This window comes from Bombus pascuorum, chromosome 2, assembly GCF_905332965.1.
Source record: "Bombus pascuorum chromosome 2, iyBomPasc1.1, whole genome shotgun sequence".
In the NCBI taxonomy this organism is placed as follows: domain Eukaryota; kingdom Metazoa; phylum Arthropoda; class Insecta; order Hymenoptera; family Apidae; genus Bombus; species Bombus pascuorum.
In genome coordinates, this window is record NC_083489.1 from 9,246,901 (window position 1) to 9,268,348 (window position 21,448).

The 21,448-nt window shown below is 27.0% G+C and overlaps 6 protein-coding genes across 12 annotated transcripts; 2 read left to right on the forward strand and 4 right to left on the reverse strand.

Annotated features, from left to right (window-relative positions):
• Window positions 1-43: 43 nt before the first annotated feature.
• On the reverse strand, window positions 44-2,753 carry LOC132904541 (glutamyl-tRNA(Gln) amidotransferase subunit B, mitochondrial). Of its 3 annotated transcripts, none has more exons than XM_060955144.1 (10): window positions 2,311-2,753; window positions 2,090-2,234; window positions 1,913-2,026; window positions 1,592-1,764; window positions 1,354-1,502; window positions 1,029-1,282; window positions 780-962; window positions 565-701; window positions 387-510; window positions 44-316 (listed from the first exon to the last, which is right to left on the reverse strand). In XM_060955144.1, the coding sequence occupies exons 1-10, from the start codon at window positions 2,400-2,402 to the stop codon at window positions 101-103; spliced, it is 1,587 nt and encodes a 528-aa protein (XP_060811127.1). In that variant the 5' UTR covers window positions 2,403-2,753; the 3' UTR covers window positions 44-100. The 3 variants fall into 3 exon arrangements, with proteins under 3 accessions (XP_060811127.1, XP_060811129.1, XP_060811130.1); XM_060955146.1 differs by having other exon boundaries at window positions 1,029-1,264; window positions 2,311-2,748; XM_060955147.1 differs by lacking the exon at window positions 2,311-2,753 and having other exon boundaries at window positions 2,085-2,195.
• A 1,958-nt stretch (window positions 2,754-4,711) lies between these two features.
• LOC132904552 (UV excision repair protein RAD23 homolog A-like) lies at window positions 4,712-7,967 on the reverse strand. Its single transcript, XM_060955166.1, has 6 exons — window positions 7,731-7,967; window positions 7,586-7,658; window positions 7,199-7,361; window positions 6,743-6,919; window positions 6,312-6,643; window positions 4,712-6,232 (listed from the first exon to the last, which is right to left on the reverse strand). Exons 1-6 carry the CDS (start codon window positions 7,794-7,796, stop codon window positions 5,946-5,948), a joined length of 1,098 nt encoding a protein of 365 aa, XP_060811149.1. The 5' UTR covers window positions 7,797-7,967; the 3' UTR covers window positions 4,712-5,945.
• A 341-nt stretch (window positions 7,968-8,308) lies between these two features.
• On the reverse strand, window positions 8,309-12,165 carry LOC132904553 (cell cycle control protein 50A). 4 transcript variants are annotated; one of them, XR_009657614.1, is made up of 6 exons: window positions 11,877-12,163; window positions 10,662-11,480; window positions 10,428-10,593; window positions 9,788-9,844; window positions 8,929-9,033; window positions 8,309-8,791 (listed from the first exon to the last, which is right to left on the reverse strand). XR_009657614.1 is itself a non-coding variant. In XM_060955169.1 (5 exons), the coding sequence occupies exons 1-4, from the start codon at window positions 11,926-11,928 to the stop codon at window positions 9,832-9,834; spliced, it is 1,050 nt and encodes a 349-aa protein (XP_060811152.1). In that variant the 5' UTR covers window positions 11,929-12,163; the 3' UTR covers window positions 8,309-9,033; window positions 9,788-9,831. The 4 variants fall into 4 exon arrangements, 2 of the variants coding, with proteins under 2 accessions (XP_060811152.1, XP_060811151.1); XR_009657613.1 differs by lacking the exon at window positions 9,788-9,844 and having other exon boundaries at window positions 11,877-12,165; XM_060955169.1 differs by having other exon boundaries at window positions 8,309-9,033.
• Window positions 12,166-12,699: 534 nt separating this feature from the next.
• LOC132904540 (ATP synthase subunit alpha, mitochondrial) lies at window positions 12,700-15,690 on the reverse strand. Its single transcript, XM_060955143.1, has 8 exons — window positions 15,512-15,690; window positions 15,081-15,191; window positions 14,639-14,988; window positions 14,170-14,526; window positions 13,707-14,088; window positions 13,477-13,621; window positions 13,268-13,385; window positions 12,700-13,191 (listed from the first exon to the last, which is right to left on the reverse strand). The coding sequence occupies exons 1-8, from the start codon at window positions 15,575-15,577 to the stop codon at window positions 13,077-13,079; spliced, it is 1,644 nt and encodes a 547-aa protein (XP_060811126.1). The 5' UTR covers window positions 15,578-15,690; the 3' UTR covers window positions 12,700-13,076.
• Window positions 15,691-16,254: 564 nt separating this feature from the next.
• Window positions 16,255-18,612, forward strand: LOC132916371 (guanine nucleotide-binding protein subunit beta-5). Its single transcript, XM_060976291.1, has 6 exons — window positions 16,255-16,671; window positions 16,739-16,949; window positions 17,044-17,180; window positions 17,250-17,368; window positions 17,448-17,805; window positions 17,910-18,612. The coding sequence occupies exons 2-6, from the start codon at window positions 16,844-16,846 to the stop codon at window positions 18,237-18,239; spliced, it is 1,050 nt and encodes a 349-aa protein (XP_060832274.1). The 5' UTR covers window positions 16,255-16,671; window positions 16,739-16,843; the 3' UTR covers window positions 18,240-18,612.
• A 178-nt stretch (window positions 18,613-18,790) lies between these two features.
• LOC132916370 (ubiquitin carboxyl-terminal hydrolase 14) lies at window positions 18,791-21,306 on the forward strand. 2 transcript variants are annotated; one of them, XM_060976290.1, is made up of 6 exons: window positions 18,791-18,965; window positions 19,061-19,252; window positions 19,350-19,814; window positions 19,926-20,195; window positions 20,276-20,564; window positions 20,644-21,306. In XM_060976290.1, the coding sequence occupies exons 2-6, from the start codon at window positions 19,136-19,138 to the stop codon at window positions 20,916-20,918; spliced, it is 1,416 nt and encodes a 471-aa protein (XP_060832273.1). In that variant the 5' UTR covers window positions 18,791-18,965; window positions 19,061-19,135; the 3' UTR covers window positions 20,919-21,306. The 2 variants fall into 2 exon arrangements, with proteins under 2 accessions (XP_060832273.1, XP_060832272.1); XM_060976289.1 differs by having other exon boundaries at window positions 19,074-19,252.
• The last annotated feature ends 142 nt before the right edge of the window (window positions 21,307-21,448 follow it).

Genomic DNA, 21,448 nt, shown 5'->3' on the forward strand with positions numbered 1-21,448 from the left:
GTCTTAATGCGGTGATATGTAAATATGTTAAAAAATAGGCACATTTAATTATTTATAAGTTATTATTAAAATGCTTCTATTATAAAAATAACATTTGAAATTAACTCAATAATCTTGTCATGATTTTTGACACTTTGACCATATCTGCACAATCCTCAGTAAGTATAGCTGCCTTGCGTAGAAAACTCTTATATATCCTTCTCTTTCCAGCTTTGTACTTTTTTACCAATTGAGGGTTTGTTTTAAGTATTTCTGAACATATCAGTTCCAATTCCTTTTCATCTGATATCATAAACCATTTATTTTCTTCAACAATCTATATATAATATAAAATATTAGAATTCATTAATATGTAAAAAATATAAAGTAATTTAAGTTCTTTTCACCTGTTTTGGCATTTTATTTGGTTTGTTGACTAATTCATTTAATAACTTTCTTAATATCTGTCGATTTATTACTTTAGCTTGTACTAAGTCCATCAATTCTTCTATATACTTCTGATTATTAACACTAAAAATTCTATATATATTAATACATCTTTTTAATTTATTGCAATAAACTTACCAAAATGTAAGATTCAAATTATGTTCATCTATAAATGCTAAAACTTCAGAAATAAAAAGTTTAGCCACCAACTGAGGATCAAGATGTTTACCATTCTTTAAGATATCGCAAAACAGTAGAAACAAATCAAAATTACCCTAAAAGTAAAAGTTACTTAATACACATAATGTATGCTTAATTATAATTTAATTTAATAGTTTTGATATTATACATACCGTTACTCCTGCAAGCGTGTCTGGTGTAATACCCTGGAGTAAATTTTTACGTATTTGTTCTGGCAACTCTGGTAATTGCTCTTTTAAAAATGGTACATCAATTAAATTATACTTATTTTGTACATTTCTCTTAATGTGTAAATATAAGGGAGGTAAATTAGGTTCAGGCATAAAACGATAATCCTAAAAAGTAAAGGCAAAATTATTACAAAAATTAAGTTAATATAAATTATTTTAGTTCGTGATTACATGTTTGTCTTCTTTTTCACGCATGAGAATTGTATTTTTGTTTACTGGATTCCATGCACGAGTCTCATTAATAACTTGTCCTCCTTTTTGTAGAATTGAAATTTGTCTTTCTATCTCATAATTTACAGCACGGTTGAGAGCATTTACACTTCCAATGTTTTTCAATTCTGTTCGAACGCCTAAAGGTGCATTAGGTTTACTTATAGAAACGTTTGCATCAACCCTTAAAGCCCCTTCTATAAATGCAAAACAATCTTTTTATTTCTAATTAATAATTATTCATAGATAAACATTGCATGTGAGAATAAAATCCAGTTTACCAAACCTTGCATTTTGCAAGAACATGTGCCTAACAAATGTAAAATGAGACACAGTTCCTGTACAAGAGCTGCTGCTTCTTCTCCACTTGTTAAATCTGGCTCAAACACAAATTCCATTAAAGGTATTCCAGCTCGATTAAGATCAATTAAACTTCTGTCACAAAAAAAACACAGCAATATATAATTTATAGTATTATTTTTCAAAATATATTTTAATTATTATAACAAAATATTTAATAATGCCTTCCAAGAACTTCATTATGATAACTTCTCCCACTATCTTGTTCCAATTGTATTTGTTTGAGTTTTGATGATTTTGAATAAGATTTCTTGTGTAATCCAGGTTTGAATACATTAAATTTAATTTCTCCATTAACAGCTAAAGGCTTCCTTTGTTGTGTGATTTGAAAGCCAGCCTATACAAAATATTATTAACAAAATATATGTAAAATAAAATATATAACACTAAATATATGTGTATATATTTTATATTACTTTAATTTACTTTCAATAATTATGTTTTAAATAATGAAGTTATTATAAAGTATATTTAGATGTATTTACAGGCAAATCAGAATAAAAATAATGCTTTCTTTCAAACATTGAAACAGCATTTACTTCACAAGAAAGAGCTAAAGCAGTTAACACTCCAGCTTCTACACATTTTTTATTTAATACCTATAAAAACAATACAATGAGAAATTACTGAATTATTTTTCAAAAATATTTAATATACTTTACTGGCATCGTTCCAGGTACTGCACAATCAAACAATGATACACAGGAATTAACTGGATGATTAAAATTTGTGGAACTCCCAGAAAATAATTTTGATTCTGTTGAAATTTGTGCATGTATTTCCAAACCAACTGAAGGTTTCCATTCTCTAGCATATAAAAAACATTTTATTATTTCTGTATGTAATGTGATGTATTTTTCAAGTAATTTTTTAACATACTTACAGATTTGTAGAAATAAATCGTACACAAAATTTCTTGTATGTATTTTTGTAATACCTTTTTATGAAATTACTAATTCTTTTATATATTAACATTTCTGAAAACTTATTTTCTAAATACAAAAATAGAATATGTTATTTTACACCTAAAAATATGACTGTAATAGGTAATTAAACAAAATGGATTTGTATAATATTGGGTTGGCAACTAAATGATTGCGGATTTTGTCAATATCACTTAATGACAAAATCCGCAATCATTTAGTTGTCAACCCAATACTATGTTTACTACATAGATATGAATGTTAACTTACTGAATAACAAAGTTTATAAACATAACTCACCTTTAAAATGAAGATAGTAGTTTTTGTCTATTATTATACATACATGTTCATTCAAATCTTACGTAATTTTAATCGCAATAAACATCTGTTATCAATATATTTTACATGAAATCAAAAAACAATGAATGTCATCAAACATACGTGTATGTATTATTCTATTTGGGTATTAAATTATCGATAAATCGAAATTTCAAATTGTACATGAGTAGTATAATATACAAATTTTATATTTCCAAGAAATAGATTATATTTTCAAATTTTTATTCTTTATTACAAATTTATTTATTGCTTAAATTATAAATAAATAAAATGGAAAGTAAATAAAATATAAAACGTAAACCTCCAATAAATTAGTGAAACTTGACAATATATAATTTTGCAAATTCATTTTTTTTTTATTTTGTGCTATTATGTTGAAACATACCTTTAATTATAAATTCACACAATTTATATTATTCTATAGATTGCAATTATAATAGATATTATAAAAATAAAAATCGTTGAATTAAGATACAACAACAGTGCTATTGTGGCGCTATCATATGGTAAAATAGGAAGTTTAAAATCAAATAGATTACTCAATACACGTCACATGTTTGGTTCATCACACAATGATACATATTTACACGGTGTTTTTGTTGAAATAATGTTTAAAAAATAGCGAGGAATTAGTCTCGAAATTAAATCAAAGCGTGATTAATATATATAAGAAATATATATAGAATTACTCATTCGCTATTACAAAATTTGAAAATTAAGGTATGTAATTTAAAGTAATCTTATTCTTCACATTTTATTATTCTTTCTATTGATTCTAAATTATTAAATAATTCATCCTCAGTTTGATGTTCTCAAAAAATTTAACCTCATTAATCTTAACATATATATTTTTTTCAATTTTTAAAAAATAATAAATAACTATAAAAACTATATCACAACTATACAATTTTAATTATTTATTGATTTTTAAGTATTGATGAACTAATAAATTTATATAAATATATTTTAAATTGCAGATGACAAAACTAATGGAGTGGCTTTTATTTACTGTTTTATTTTTTAGTATATGGATAGCTGGAATTACTGAAAGTGTTAATTTATCATTTATCGAAGAATGGAAACAATTTGCCCTTCTCCTTCCACCCATTACTTTATTTGTATGTAGTTTATATGCAGCTACTATTATTTTATATAGAGTTCTTACATTTAACAACTGTGAACATGCAGCTATTGAATTGCAGGAAGTAAGTTTAAAAATGGATGTAATCCATTTTATTTGTATTATTACATAAAAGTTTAGAAACAATCATTTCATAAATTTTTTTAGCAAATAGAGGAAGCTAAGAAAGATCTTCAGAATAAAGGTGTGGTCTTAAAGTGCAAGTGAATTAATTTATTTTTATATAATGTGTAATCCAGTAATGCATATTAAGTAATTAATATAAATAATAAAGTAATTAATATTTGATCATTCTATTTATGGATGTTATATTTATATATATATATATCTTTTATAATAATAAAATGTTTAAATTATAGAAATTTAAGAAATATATCACAAACAAGTATTTCTTGCATGTAATTTATGTACATTAATAAGCTCATTGTGCTTATTAGATAAAAAATAATGGATATTAATATGAATAGCTATTTTCTAACTTCTACATAAATTTTAATGTACTTATTTATTACAAGCTTAATAACAAATAATCTGATCTTGTTCAATAATATTTTTATTTATAATGCTTTATTATTTTTGGTATTTGACATAAGGAAAACTAAATTAAGATATTTTTATGACATAAGATTTATATAGCTTTACTCTTTATAACAGAAGAATCTTTAAGGCAATTATCAATTGTTATTGCATAATAATAAACATTCAATCTTACGACAAAACATCGAAACATATAGTTTATTTATGTTAGATTTGTATCTTTTTACATACATATGTATGTATAATAAAATGAAACTATATTCTAATCTTTAAAATTTAACTTGCCTTAATTATACTTATATCTGCTTATATGTATATACCAAAAAGGGAAACTAATATATTCATTTGTGCCTAGACTCATCATTTTTATTTATTAAATATGCAATTTTTCAATAGTATTTGTTTTACATTGTGCTATATTTCTAATAAAATTTTAATATCAGTACTAGTATCTTAAAAATTCGAACGATTCCTAATAAGTTACATATTACTATGTTAAGGCTACAACCTATTGAATGCAGTTTCATAATATTAATAATCTCATTGCCTTCACTTTTATAGAAAGTTAATTGTAAATTTTTTTTTAGATTCATAGTTCTTGTATGTCAACTTGTATTTATCTATTTAAGATATTTCATATATGATTATTTCTTATTAACTAACTAGTCATAAGTTAATCGAGCTTCTTTCAGATGAAGAATGGATTGAGATATCGAGGTCAAAGCAAATTTAAAACAATATATGTGTATATGTTATTTAAATTTTCTTTCTTTTCACTTGAGAATTTCTTACATTTCGTTATTTGGTGACAAAATGAAATGACTTATAATGTGTTATTAATGAATAACTATCTTCACCACTTTTGTTTAAAAAATACGAGACTTTTTTATACATACATACATAGGCGCAAGTTATACGCAAGTACACACATATATACATATGCAATCATACATATACGGATGCACTTACATAATTTTTATATTAGAAAGCCTATCAAATGTACAAAATGTGCTTGTCATGTACATACATATGTTTTAAATACACATATATCTTTGTTCATTTATGCGGATTTATATGTATGTGTAATTGTACAATAGTTCCAACATATAAATACTACAAAGTATTCATATTTTTGTATATCAATTCTTTAAACAAGCAGGCTTTCTTATATAAAAATGTAATTACATTGTTCCATATATTCATAAAACAAAAAGTTTCGCCAAAGAGTAATTTTCAGACTGCAAGGATGGATTATGACACTTGTGCAAAATATCAAATTTCAATCTCAAAATATTTAAAAAGGTGTAAAGTTATATATTTTGAAACTGATAATTTAAAACTACCAAGAATTTAACGCATAAAGTATTTTGGTATATAGTCTCAGTAAACTTGTATGATTTATCAAATATGCCAATGTAAAATTAGCACCTAGCTAAAAGATTAATGTAACATAAATATATGTGCATACTTATATACAAAGTAAAGATGACCAGTCCAAAATAAAAAGACGCCTGTGTAATTACCCACCCTATATCAGTCCTTTAACTCCTTATTATGAAATCAATAAAGTACATTACTTCAGTCATCAAGACTTTGTGACAGCAAAAAGTTAGCAGCCAGATTTTCATTTTTTTCACACGCAAAATAGGCTTGTACAACTAAATGCTCCGGAAATCCTAGTGCCTTCAGCCTCTCAATAGCTTCTTTATCCTGAGGTGTTACCTGAATTACAGAAGTTTCTACATCCGATCCTGCTCCTATACCAGCACCAAGACCTCCACTTATACCACCAGGAGCAGTTGGTGGTGTAACATTAGCTACAGATACAGGTGTAGTTCTCCCTCCTGTACCACCAGTAGTTTCTACTACTCCAAAAGAGGTATATAACATAAGAATATTCATAAACAAGTAAATGAAAATATTTTGATTTTAGCAGAAACTCACCTGGCTCATTAAGCATACGCACAAATGCTTCTTGATTTTGTGAAATAAGTTGTAACAATGCAGGGTTAGTTTGTCCAATTTGTTGTAAAACAGCATTTAATAACTGAGGATTTTGTTGAATGACCTGACGCATTTGTTGAAATTGAGGTTGCATTCGCAAAAACGCTAGTGGATGCTGACCATGATCTTGAAGTTGTTCTTGTGCTTCAAGTTGATCTTCTGGTAAATCTTCAAAAAGCTGAGCTGGTATTCCTGTTAAAAGGTATTCAACAGCCCTATCAGGATTGTTGTAACTTGCTCTCAATGCTTGTTCAACTTGTTCACGTTCGTATCTAATATAGATAAATTGCGTTAAATAAATAAACCGTGACTTAAGAAAAATATAGTAATTAAATGATTATAACTTCTTTTTTTATTGAACATATATCTACCCCATATCCACAATATTGTTCACCATAGTATTATAATCTTCACCCATTAACAAGGCACTTTCAGCTTGACCTCCAACACATCCAGCAGTAGTACTTGCTTCAGATTGCTCTTGTACAGTATTAGTAGGATTTGATGCTCCCTGAACAGTAGGGTTTGAACTAGGTTGTGCTACTGAGCTATGACAAAAAACATATACATATTAAGAATAACTCCGTATAGCATGACTAAACAGACTTATAACGTATGTATATTATTTTTCTGGTAAATTAATCTGGTAAATTAAAAGGAATTAAATTATATAAAAGATAAATCTTCATAATCAATGAAGAATATTATTATGACATATTTTTAATTTTTTTAGTGTAACATATTCAAATAACATATTTAAATTTTTATTATTAAAGCTGGAAAATATTCTTTAAATGTATTTCTGTCATAATACTTTAAATTAATACCTGGTTGTACTACTTTCTTCTTTATTATCTGTATTTGTAGTATGTTCTTCTTCAGTCGTTGTATGTCCATTACCAGTTTTTAGTTTTGTCACCATAACAACTATAAACTTTTTTTCATCTATATTATATTCTGCTAATGGGTGATCATCTGTTAATATTTTTCCTATAAAAATAATGTTACATTAATGCACAGCTATCATTATACAATAAAAATAACGTTAATAAAAATTAAAATTCCAATGTCTTATAATTTTTTAATTTAAGTTTGTATAAATAATGGTTAACGGAATAAATTTAATCCAAAAATTAATTAGTTTATAGGTACGTAAATATATCAATAAATTTGTAATTGTGTGAAAATAAGGTTATGTAAGTCATATCCCTCACCAGCATATATTAACTTTTGATATTTAGCAGGAAAACCTTTTTGAGTTTCAATCTTTTGTTTCAAATCTTTTACCTAAAAAAGACATAATTAAAATCTGTTGTACTTGAAATTCACTATATAAATAAATTTACTATATTCACTTACTGTTTGCGATGGATCAATTTCTACTGTAAACGTCTGCTGCTGCAAGTTTTTTAGTGTTATAATCATATTGTTAGATGAAGAATTAGTGATACGTCGTTGATTAAGAAAGGAAACTTTGAAGTATCTGGAGTAGTAAGGGTATAAAGATGTTTTGCTGAAAATCTTTTCAGCGATGAGTCGGCACTGCTTAAAGCAACTTACAAAATGCTTAACTCAGACTAGTATGCAGCTGAAAACATATGATGACATAAAGCTGTATTTCCATTACTGAAGACAGTTGAATACGTAAGGTATGTACTAAAATAAGGCTGCATGAATTCAAAGTTATTTGATTAATCTAATTTATGTCAATAAATATTAAACACATATATATATATACAAATAGTTATATTTATTACTAACCAAAAGTCTAAAGTTTAGTTTTTGATATTATTATATTTAATTGATTTCTATGATAAAATTACTGAAACAACAAAAATATAAAAGCAAAATATAGTAACTGACATATTTACAAATTAATACATATATATATATCCTCAAGTAATTTAATTTTAGAAATAAATGTGTAGGTACATGAATGAAAGTTATTGTGATTCTTTTATTTATACATATATCTATACATTTGCGAATGACTAGAATAAAACTAAAAATAGTTCACAATAAGTTATAATTTGAAAATGTACTATATAATAATGCGTTACACATAAAAATTTTAAATGTATTAAGATACACAACAATCATATTATTTCTATTTTAATATTGTGGCAGATCATGTTTATAACTTTCATTTGTTTCTAATTAGGTTGATATTTCAGTGAAATTATTTAATTTGTCAGAATTTTAAAAATATAAAAAATTTGTATGTCACCTTTCTTGATGTCTTTACATCATTCTAAAGTGATTTATACTTTGAGTATCTCAATACATGTACATAAAAGATATATAAATACTTACAATCTTGCAGTATTATAATATATATTTCATCGTACATAAATACTATGTTGACATTACATATTGATTTTTTATATTCTTCATAACAACAGAGAAGTATAATGTTCCTTCTATAAAATAACAATTAATATAAGAATAACAGAAAAAATAGATCGAGATATCTACTAAAAAAGACATGAATCAATAACCAATTTTTATTAAATATACATCTTATAGTTAAACTAAATTATTTTATATTGACACTTACAAATTAAATGCAGGATATCGAGAATGTTCTTCAATTTTTATAACAACTATGTATAATTATTCTTGATATGGTGTATTTGGAGTCACATTTATCATCTCTGTTACACTAAAAAATATATATCAAAATTATATAATGAAATGACATGAAATTAAGGATGAAATATTAATATCGAACTATTAAATTATTCATTAAATTGCAAGCTTAGTTCTATAAAAAGAGGCAAAAGAATTTAATAATTCAATACAAACAAAACATTTTGATTAATTCTTAACAAAATATCTCATACAATGTGATAAATGTTCTATGCCTTACCTTCTAAACAATTACATGCTATATTTCTAACTATTTTTATATATTATATATTTAAATACAAAAATATAGATTTATTTGAAGTAACTTATTTAAATATAACAATGTATGATAAAATACATATACAAAATGATGCTATATTAATTAATTTTTTCCCTAAATTACTTTAAAATGATATAACATTAACAAATATATATTGTGCAATGTATAGCATATTTATATATTTATGAAGCAAATAATATTAAAATGTAATAAAAATAACATGAATTATTAATAAAAAGATATCAGTCATATCAATATAGTCAGTCATAGTTATACAGAAATTCTGAAAAGTCAAAAACAAAGGACAACAGGTATAATAAATACATAACTACATGCACATAATTGGGCTGTAACTCATAAAGTAATTAAATACAATTAAATACAAGAAATACTCATGAAAAATTGTCTAAATTTAGTATTTAAAACATATTCTTCAAGCCATGTTATGTATAAAACATTAATTAACATTCTTGCAGGATAGACATAACACAATATCACAAACACTTACAAGAACAATTACGGTGCCCTAAGCATACTTTGTTGCAGTCATCTTTACATTAGTTTGCTGTATAACATACATTATATAACGTTATATAAGTTTATTATCAAATTTAAATTTAAAATATATAATAATATCAACATTAATACAAAAATTAATTAGAACAAGAGTATTTTTCATTTTTATTCTCATTTTATTTCTCAACCTCTTCCAATTCATTGCTTAAAATAACACATAATATAAATTTATAGTATTTTCAAAATTGGTAAAACCTTACTATATTATACTGATTAATGTATGCAATAACTATCAAGCTTACCGATTAATTACCAACTATTTTCCCAAAAAAGTACATATAATGAATTTAAGTTTAATGTACAGTCAAATAAATTTGTTGCTTACTAACACTTAGACAAATGTTTTACTAACTTTTTAAGATAGCTTGATAGTAAATACAATATGATGAATGTAGATGAAAAAGTATATCTCTTTTCTATTTATATTATAATACTTTTGTTAAAAAAAGAATTCATTTATAGAGTAACTGCATTTTTTAATTTTTTTTAATTAAAGCCCCTTTTAAGCACAACACCATTTAGTAAAAAGTGAAGAAGAGAAAATATAATGTAATATATATATTAATATTTACCTTTTAGAACATTTGATGTGTATTATTAATAATGTAATGCCTAACAACAAACAAATACATCCTACAACTATATAAGCAATGCCAAGAAAAGGATTCTTTCCACCCAGAAGAGAAGTAGTGCTTAAAATCATTCTTTTTCTGCCATCAAAGGTAGACACAGGATATGCTACAAAAAAGGTATTCATTTATAAAGTTATTTTCAATAAGTAATATGTATTGATAACTTTTACTTACTATAATTAACAGTAAGTGTATAATTCCCTGCTACTAGACCTTCAGTGAAGCCATCTACTGTATGATTTACTCTGCGGTAAAGTTTTCTAAAAGTAGGTAAAGCAGCAGTTCTCATCCAAACAATTAAGTCCTCATTTTGAAAACCATTATTGCTTTCATTTTCATTATCTAACTCATAAATATATTTATCCCAATTTTTTGGTTTTGTAAAATTCTTAAATACTTCTCTTAAGTTACCCTCTGGATTTCTAAATTTAATATTTTTATCTGAGGGCCAAGCTATACCAGTCTTTAATAGTGGTACAGGAGCTTTGTGTTTTAAAGAAAACAATGTTAAATCATCACTAAATAATGAGTTAGCAATAGCACCACATGGTACAATAGGTGTTTCTCCGACATAAGCAAATGGTTCACAATCCCCAGAGACATCAGGACTCAATTTTCCTAACAGTTGATTATCATCTCTTGATTTTACATATCGCCTGTGATTCTGATAAAAATTAGTCAAACCATAATACATATAAATTTTTCCATTGAAGTCAGAAGGCAAAGTAAAATTTATTTTACAATAACAAGGTTCACTATGATTTTTTTCTATAATATCTGCACATTTAACAGGTATTCCTTTTGCACGAAAGATATTTGTAGAATTACAATCTGTATAATCTAAAATGTATTCTTTTACTTGATCAGAAAAATAAAGCAATCCAACTCCAACTGGTATAAAAGCAATCCCAATCACAAAAAATGTTGGTAAAACAGTTCCAGCTGTAAGTATTGGTTGCCAAGCAGGTAAACGTTGCTGCTTAAATGCACTATCTGTATAAATAAAACATATTATCTTTATTTAAAACATTAATTTATTATAAATATATATTGGACTGTAATATAAATAAGTTTAGTCAGATAAAGAAAAATATTGAGTTTAACTCTAACTTACTTATGTTACAACCTAATATATTAAACTTACATACTATACATATACTACTTATATTGTAACAGAAAATAAATAGGGAGAAATTGAGTGAGCATTTAAATAATACATGTATGGGAAATGTACAATAAATATTTGATTATACAATAAGAATTTTATATTTTAATATAGATAATGAGACACTTGTTATTTCTACTACATTAAGTTTTTTATAAAATCTTCATATATAGATATCAAATATAACCTAACAAGAAATTGAAATTTTCGTATAACAAACTTACCTGAAGGTTTCTTTGTTTTAGGTAACGAACTAACTTCGCTAATGGAAGTCATACTTAATCGTTAAAGAAATAATCTATTTTCTTATCACGAGTTTCAACAATTGAATACGAACATTTGTAAAACTGATAGGATATCAATTATTTATGAAACTCTTACTCCTACTTACACTAATTACATATATGACGTGACATGACTCCTGTATGACGACAGACCATAGAACAATAATGAACATGGTCAACACAGATAACATGTTAAAAGTTAAACACGCATTTTTTGAATTAAACTTTTTTTCAATCGTATTAATTTTATTATTTGCAAAAAATATTCCTTAAATAATTAGTAGTTCAATTTCAAAGTATTTATATATTTACTCATTATAGTTTCGTAATATTTATTGATTTAGATAATTGTTAGTTTTTTACAATTTATCACTACTTGCTTATTGAGGGACTTTTTTAAATTGTGCTCATCCTGTTACAGCTAGTTAAATATTTCTATGATGAAAATTTTTATAATATATAAAAAGATATATCTTTAATAATGTATCCTACTCGTTCATACTTATTAATATACGCTAGTAACTTTTAGTTTTAAATATATATATACTATTAAATTAACTTTTAGAGATCATGACATTACTTTAATCGGAGGTGGATCAAAATTTGAAATAAATAAGTATTTTTCTATTTCTTAAAAATATGTTTCTTTTATCCATATATTTATTAACTAGGGACACAATGTTTAAAATGACATAATTATGATACACATTAAAGTAAAATATCGTAGGAAAAACACAAATAAATTAACGCTAGTGTTCTTAAATGTTGGCTAAAAATATAATTTATTGTAAAAATAAAATGTAATCATACATTATAATTATATAAGAGAAATAAACGACACAGATTTGAAAAAATTCTAGAACTTTATTACTCATTTATTAACTTCCCCACATCTGCTATGTTTAAAACATTTTTCAGGAGAAGTATCTGTTTAATTACCAAAATCATATTCTCGATTTTGTCAACAGTTAACATGTAATGTGTATGTAACTATTGTGATTTAATGTTTAAATATGGAATTCTTCGTAATGATATTTATAATGTGCAAATAGCATACACTAAAAATGTTTATGATAATGAATATTATTTGCACATAGCTCTTGCATAGCAGAGAATTATTAGTTATTTTATATTGACACTTTAGCCTGAGAAGGAAGCAAGAAAGTCAGTAACAACTTGCTTTAATTTAGCATCAGAAGCTTCACTAATTGTGTTGTCTTTAGCAATAGTATTTAAAAGATCTCGTTGACTGGTTCTGAAAGAATACAAGATTGAGTAAATACAAATGTAGAAAAATATATTTAAACAAAATGTGTATGTAAATTAAATACCTAATGTGGGCGAGGAATTCTTTTTCAAAAGCTGTGATTTTAGTAGGTTCCATCTTATCAAGATACCCGCGGACACCACAATAGATAACAGCTACTTGTTCTTCAATAGCCATGGGTACTGAAAGCATTAATAAATATTTTCCATTTTACACAAAATTTTGTCGGTCTTTTTGTAATTTAAATTCATTGTATATATTATCAATTTGTACCATATTGTCCCTGTTTCAGAAGTTCTGTCAATCTAACACCACGATTCAGCAATTGCTGAGTTGCAGCATCCAAATCGGAACCAAATTGTGCAAAAGCTGCTACTTCACGATATTGAGCTAACTCCAATTTCATGGATCCAGCGACCTATTAAATAAAATATAAAAGTTATTTAAAATGTTTTTTTACTAAATGTGTATGCGTTTATAAATTTATACGAAATATACAATACTTGTTTCATAGCCTTAGTCTGAGCAGCAGAACCGACACGAGATACTGATAAACCTACATTAATCGCAGGACGAATACCCTTATAGAACAATTCCGTTTCTAAGAAAATTTGTCCATCGGTAATAGAAATAACATTTGTGGGAATATAAGCAGACACATCACCAGCTTGTGTCTCGATAACAGGCAAAGCTGTTAATGAACCACCTCCCAAACTTTCATTCATTTTAGCCGCTCGCTCAAGAAGACGAGAGTGGAGATAAAATACATCACCAGGATAGGCTTCCCGACCTGGTGGTCGCCTCAACAGTAAAGACATTTGTCGATAAGCAACAGCTTGTTTTGATAAATCGTCATAAATAATTAAAGCATGCTTTCCATTATCTCTGCAAGGAAATCATTATAAATTGTTTCAGTATCATGTTTACAATTATATAAAAGAAGAAAATTATTTTATATAAATATACCTGAAAAATTCTCCCATTGCACATCCAGAGTATGGAGCCAAATACTGAAGAGGTGCTGCATCAGAAGCAGTTGCAGAAACAATGATAGTATAATTAATAGCACCACTGTCTGTCAAACGTTTTACTATTTGTGCAACAGTGGATCTTTTTTGGCCAATAGCAACATAAATACAGTACAACTTTTTCTTCTCATCTCCAGCATCATTAAATCGTTTTTGATTAATAATTGTATCAATAGCAAGAGCAGTTTTTCCAGTTTGTCTGTCTCCAATGATTAATTCACGTTGACCACGACCAATAGGTACTAAAGAATCTACAGCTTTGATTCCAGTCTGCATAGGTTCTCTCACAGACACCCTGATAAAATATATGTACATATATATATATATATATAAAGTACGTATAATAGAAAGTTATTGGAAGCACAATGCAGAGGTAATAGCATTTATATAAAGAGATATATAAATACCTAGGAATGATGCCAGGTGCTTTGGTACCAATACGGAATCTCAATTTACTATTAAGTGGTCCTTTACCATCTATAGGATTACCTAATGCATCTACAACACGTCCCAGCAATTCTTCTCCAACTGGAACATCAACAATAGCTCCAGTACGTTTGACAATGTCACCTTCCTTAATGTGTCTATCATTGCCAAAGACGACAACACCAACATTATCAGGCTCTAAGTTCAAAGCCATGCCTTTTAATCCTGAACTAAATTCCACCATCTCATCTGCTTGAATATTTTTTAAACCATAAACACGGGCAATACCATCACCAATGCTAAGCACTCTTCCAGTTTCCTCAAGATTAGCCTATAGATTATGTAACATTTGATTAAAATTTGTGTTATTTATATATACATAAGTTATTGTACTTCAAATATTAATAAGCTTTATTACTTTACCTTAGCGGCTGAGCCAAGAATACGTTCTTCCAAAATAGAAGAAATTTCAGCAGAGCGCCGACTACTAGATACATGGAATTTGGAAGAGGGTATAGCAAGACGCCATTTGACCTACAATGTAAAATTAAAACATATTGTTATTACATACAGTAAAAATATATTACCCATATACTTATTACATAACTTGATACTATTCTGTTTATGTAATCTGTCGCAAAGAGCAAAATTTGTGACGTATATTTCAACTGTCACAAAATTTCGATAAAAGTGGTTATAACTAATGAAAGATATTTCAGTTCCTCAAAAATAAAAGTTAATATAATAACGTATGGGTGTGTGTGGTTATTGCAAAATGAAAAATGTCGGCATGATCCATTTAAATATTCTTTCATAGACAAATTACAAAAAAGAAATTATGTATCTTATATTACCTGAACCGTAGTATTCGACAATTGTCTTGCGATCGAAGGAGCCAAACGTAAGGATTGAAGAGCCATTTTGGTAAATTGCAAGCCCGTTTACCGGACTATTGGTTTCAGAAAGAAAAGTGATCGAGACAAGACCGAACCGAAGAAACGTCTCATGTAGCCCCACTCTAAATTCCTACCAACAGGAAGTCGATATCCATCGACCTGCGCGTAACCTCGTATCCAGATACATATACTAATTCATAAATCTAATGTTTTCGTGTTCTATAATGCATGGAAAGTATATTATATAAGCTATATTTCAAGCAAATTTTTTAAAGAATATATATAATTAATTAACTTCACCATATATAAATTTGAATACAATAGATTTTGGGTACGAGGTTACCTGCAATTACACAATGCTACTAAAAACAATTGGCGCCAAATTTTAGATTTAAAGTAGATATTATGCAATAATTGCATACTTATTATGAAAATAATGTTATATTAGAGTAGCTGTTTTCACATATATAAATGTATAATTAATATTTATGATATAGATACAAACAAATAACATATAATACGAAATGCTACTTTTATATATAACTGTGATACATTTGGTCATAATAAAATATATATATATTTAACGTTGTATCTAGATTTTCAACATATTGAAAATTTTATAATTGTCTACAAATTGAAAAGTAAATAATTTACTACCTAAAATGTAATAGGTAGTATATGTATATATCGCTTGATATTCCTTACATTCGGTAGTGTAAGACCAGTATAATATTGTAATAATTAAATATTTTTTCTAATAATAAATTTTATTAGAAAAAATTAGCATGCAAAATTTAGGCATGTAGCTTTCAGTTTGTATAAAAATTAAACAATTTTATTACTTTTATGAAATGTCATGCTCAGGTTAAGTTGATTAAATATGAAAGCGTCATTGCACCGGCGCTAAAGTTTGTTATTGTTGTATAGTATTGATTATTGGACGCAATTGCCTATGGAGTATATGTTAACAAATTTTTTATGCAATAGCAAATGAGAAAATTATAAACGGAAGTGAAAAGAACAGAGAAAGTATATTCATGTGAAAAAATATCTATTGCTTTATTAATAACTACATTTACACTGCAGTTATTTTTCGAGGTCGATAGGTGACAGGACAGGTAATTCATTGTTTATACTTTATACTTAATAATATAGAAATTATTTTAATTAAAAGTCACATTTTAGATAAAGGAAAATTTTTTGTAGCAGCATTTATACAAAAATGTTACCTTGTTTAGAGGAATAGTATACTTTCTGTTAAGAAATATTTAGTATTCTATAAACAGAAATATGGATTCTGCTACTGAGTCAGAACATATAGAGAAATTAATAAAAGAAGCTGAAAGCCTAAAAATACGTTTAGAAGATGAACGACAGAAATTGAATGATATTACTCGTAATATTAATTTTTAATCTTTGTATCATGATGTAATAAAAATTTATAGGAAAATCAATTATAGTAAAATATAATAATTAATATTATATTTCAGTTGCTAGTGTAGCAGATAGACTTGAAATAATTAGTTGTATTAATGTAAAACCACGTCGTGTATTAAAAGGTCACCAAGCAAAAGTTCTTTGCTCTGATTGGTCACCAGATAAACGTCACATCGTATCTTCCTCGCAGGTCAGGATATACCTAAAATTATTTTTATTTAAACTTTTAAAATATTTCTTAATATAAAAATGGCTTCAGGATGGCAAAATGATAATATGGGATGCTTTTACAACAAATAAAGAACATGCTCTTACTATGCCAACTATCTGGGTTATGGCTTGTGCTTATGCTCCAAGTGGTACTCTTGTTGCTTGCGGGTATTAAATGTATTTAAGATTTATGAAATAACAATAATTTTTTAGTAAGATGTTAAATGTTATATTCATTTTTTTGCAGGGGGTTAGATAATAAAGTAACTGTATATCCTTTGAGTCAAGAAGATGATGTATCAATTCGTAAAAAAACTGTTGCTACACATACATCTTATATGTCTTGTTGTGTATTTCCTAATAGTGATCAACAAATTCTAACGGGTTGTGGAGATAGTACTTGTTCTTTATGGGATGTAGAAAGTGGACAACTGTTACAAAATTTTCTTGGTCACTCAAGTGATGTTATGTCTATTGATTTAGCACCAAGTGAAATTGGTAATACATTTGTTTCTGGTAGTTGTGATAAAATGGTTTTGATATGGGATATGCGGACTGGTCAATGTGTTCAAAGTTTTGAAGGACATCAATCTGATGTTAATTCTGTATGTAAAAATTTATCTTTATTATTCGTGAAATAGATAATGTTACAAGAATAAGCTAATGCTATTATAAGAAAATGATTTGCATCATGTTATGTTGAGTTTAGGTAAAATTTCATCCAGGTGGTGATGCAGTGGCAACAGGTTCTGATGATGCAACTTGCCGTCTTTTTGATCTACGTGCAGATAGAGAAATAGCAGTTTATGCAAAAGAAAGTATAATATTTGGAGCAAATGCAGTCGATCTAAGCGTTAGTGGTCGTTTACTGTTTGCTGGTTATAATGATTATACTGTAAATATATGGGATACTCTAAAATGTCAACGAGTTGCGTTTTTATACGGACATGAAAATCGAGTATCTTGTTTACGAGTTTCTCCAGATGGAACTGCTCTTTCAACTGGAAGCTGGGATTCAACTCTACGAGTTTGGGCTTAATTTTAATAAAATCACATCTATTATCTTGCCATATTGTTAAATAAAAGTTATAATTTTTTCTGTGCAAGATATAAATTTTAGAAATTGTATGACGACGTTACATTTTGTTTTTAATTAAAGTGTTTTAAACTGATAAGATACATCAATATTGTAACATAAAAAAATATTGTTATAATTATTAGACATACATTGTAGAAAATAAGTGGAATTAAAAATCGTGATTATCACGATCATAACAATGTGATAGCTTAAAATTAATAATTTTTAGGCTGGTCCTAATTTATAGGAAATTCTGCAAATAGAATATCTATTTAATCAAATACAGTATTATCTTGTATGAAACTTAATAAAAATTTAATTCATGCATATTTAATATTATTTGCCACTTCTTTCATGCATTATTCAATTTAAATTACATAAAAAATGCAATTATATGAGATATGATATAAATTTCTTAATTTTTCAATCAGCTGGCCACCTCTACCAAGTACAAGTTCTCCGCTCTTAGATCTATATACTATATATGTATGCTTGTATCTTGTATGCATATGTATGTATGAATGGGAGTGTAGATGTACATGCGTATGTATAGTACGTGAATGCCTGACGGTGCAGTTTATGCATGTTAATAATCACCAGTAAAAAATATTTTGTAAATTAAGTGGTATAAATTAAAGAAAAGCCAAACATACTTCAATAAAAGAGAAGAAATGCCTCAATATTCGAGTATGTATTGGAAAAATTCGAAATATTGAAAGACTAACCTTAAATTTTTTTATTTAATTTTATATCGAACGGTTTTCAGTATTTGATATGTAAAGTATTCTGTTTTAGTTAAAGTAAAATGGGGAAAAGAACACTTTCCTAATGTAGAAGTTAATACAGATGAAGAACCAATGTTGTTTAAAGCACAACTTTTTGCACTGACAGGAGTACAGCCTGAAAGACAAAAAGTTATGTTAAAAGGAATGACATTAAAGGATGATGATTGGGGCAATATCAAATTGAAAGATGTAAGGAATAATAGGACTAATGTTTCTATGAATAATAAGTATATTTTACAACTTAAAATCAGAGAATAAAACTTTTATCATTTTAATTTTTTTATAGGGTATTACTGTTTTAATGATGGGCTCTAAGGAAGAAGATGTACCAGCAGAGCCAACTGAAAAACCATTATTTTTAGAAGATATGAATGAATCTGCATTAGCTACTGCTTTAGATTTACCAGCTGGCTTGACAAACTTAGGAAATACTTGTTATCTTAATGCAACTGTACAGTGCCTAAAAACTGTTCCAGAGTTGAGAGATGCTCTAAAGAATTTTTCAGGTGGGCTTGCAGCTGCTGGTAGTTCATCGCTTGTACCTGCACAAAGTATAACGGCTGCGTTAAGAGATTTATATGATAGTATGGACAAAGGATCATCTTTGCCACCTGTTGTTCTTGTCCAAATGATGCATTTAGCATTTCCAAGATTTGCTGAAAAATCTGAGCATGGTGGATTTCAGCAACAAGATGCCAATGAATGTTGGACTGAACTTATTAGAATGTTGCAACAAAAATTACCAGCGAAGGTTACTAAGTGACCCAACATTATGTTTTAAACTATATATATAACTAATAATATATTTTAAATATTATACCTATATAGAAAAATTTTATTCATATGTGTTAATTAATCATAGGAAAATCCTGTTGCCTTAGAAAATAATGGACAAAGTTACAAGCCACGTTCATTAATTGAACAGTATTTTGGAGGAACATTTAATACAGAATTAAAATGTATAGAATCTGAGGATGAACCTCCTACTAAGGGAAAAGAAGAATTTTTACAACTGAGTTGTTTTATATCTACAGAGGTTAAATACATGCATTCTGGACTTAGAAATAAAATGCAGGAGCAAATTACAAAAATGTCATCAACTCTTGGCAGAGATGCAGTGTATATGAAAACGGTAAAAAATATTATATAATACAAATTTTTACGTTTTAAATCATTAATATTTCTATTTAATAAAGATAATATATTTTACAGTCAAAAATTAGCAGATTGCCAGCATATTTAACAATCCAATTTGTACGCTTTTATTATAAAGAGAAAGAAGCAATTAATGCAAAAATTCTCAAAGATGTTAAATTTCCTCTTGAATTCGATGTTTTTGAATTGTGTAGCAGTGAACTTCAAACTAAACTTACACCGATGCGAGAGAAATTTAAAGAATATGAAGATCGTTTAGTGGAAGAATCGCGTAACATAATCAATAGAAAAGATAAAGCAGAAAGTAAAAAGAAAGTTAAACAAGAACCGTTTTGGTTTCCAGATGGTAATAAAGTTATATAGAGATTAGAAATCAACAGAAAACTAATATGTTTGTATTGTCATATATATTGTTATAATTACAGATATAGGATCAAATAACAGCGGTTATTATACATTACAAGCAGTTCTAACACATAGGGGACGATCAAGTAGTAGTGGCCATTATGTAGCTTGGGTTAGACAGAAAAGTGATACATGGTTAAAATGTGACGACGAGAACGTTACCGCTGTAACTAGTGAAGAAGTACTAAAGCTTAGCGGTGGTGGCGATTGGCATTGTGCATATGTTCTTTTATATGGTCCAAAAATTTTAGAAGTACCTGATTCAGATGACAATGAGGATTTACTTACTAAATAATTCTTATATATATAACCAACAAGTTTCCATAAAGATTAAGACAAATGGAACACAATTCCAACTTGCATCTATTCGATAAAAATGCATTTTTTTAATACAAACGGTCATCAGTATAATTTCAATATTAAGGTCTATAGAATACCATTCGTAAAATCAATGGCAGTTATTTTCTACTGAATTATAGAAATCTAATAACGATGCATTACGTATATAATTTTTGCATAATGTGAATACGCAAGATCTATTTCATTCAAGATCTACATTCATTGATTTTATACGCTTAAAAAAACGTGGTGATAACGAATCTTTGAATTACATAAAAATAGATAATTGTAAACCATTAAAGTGTTCTTTTATAACATTACAATAAAATTGCAATTAAAATTAATTTCATCCATATTTAATTTAATTTTAGAAAATATATTGAAAATATACGAACGTGTATAGTATCCTTATGATATGCAATGTAAATATAAATGAACTATCATATATTCAAGAGATATTTATATTTTTAACTACCATTATAATTT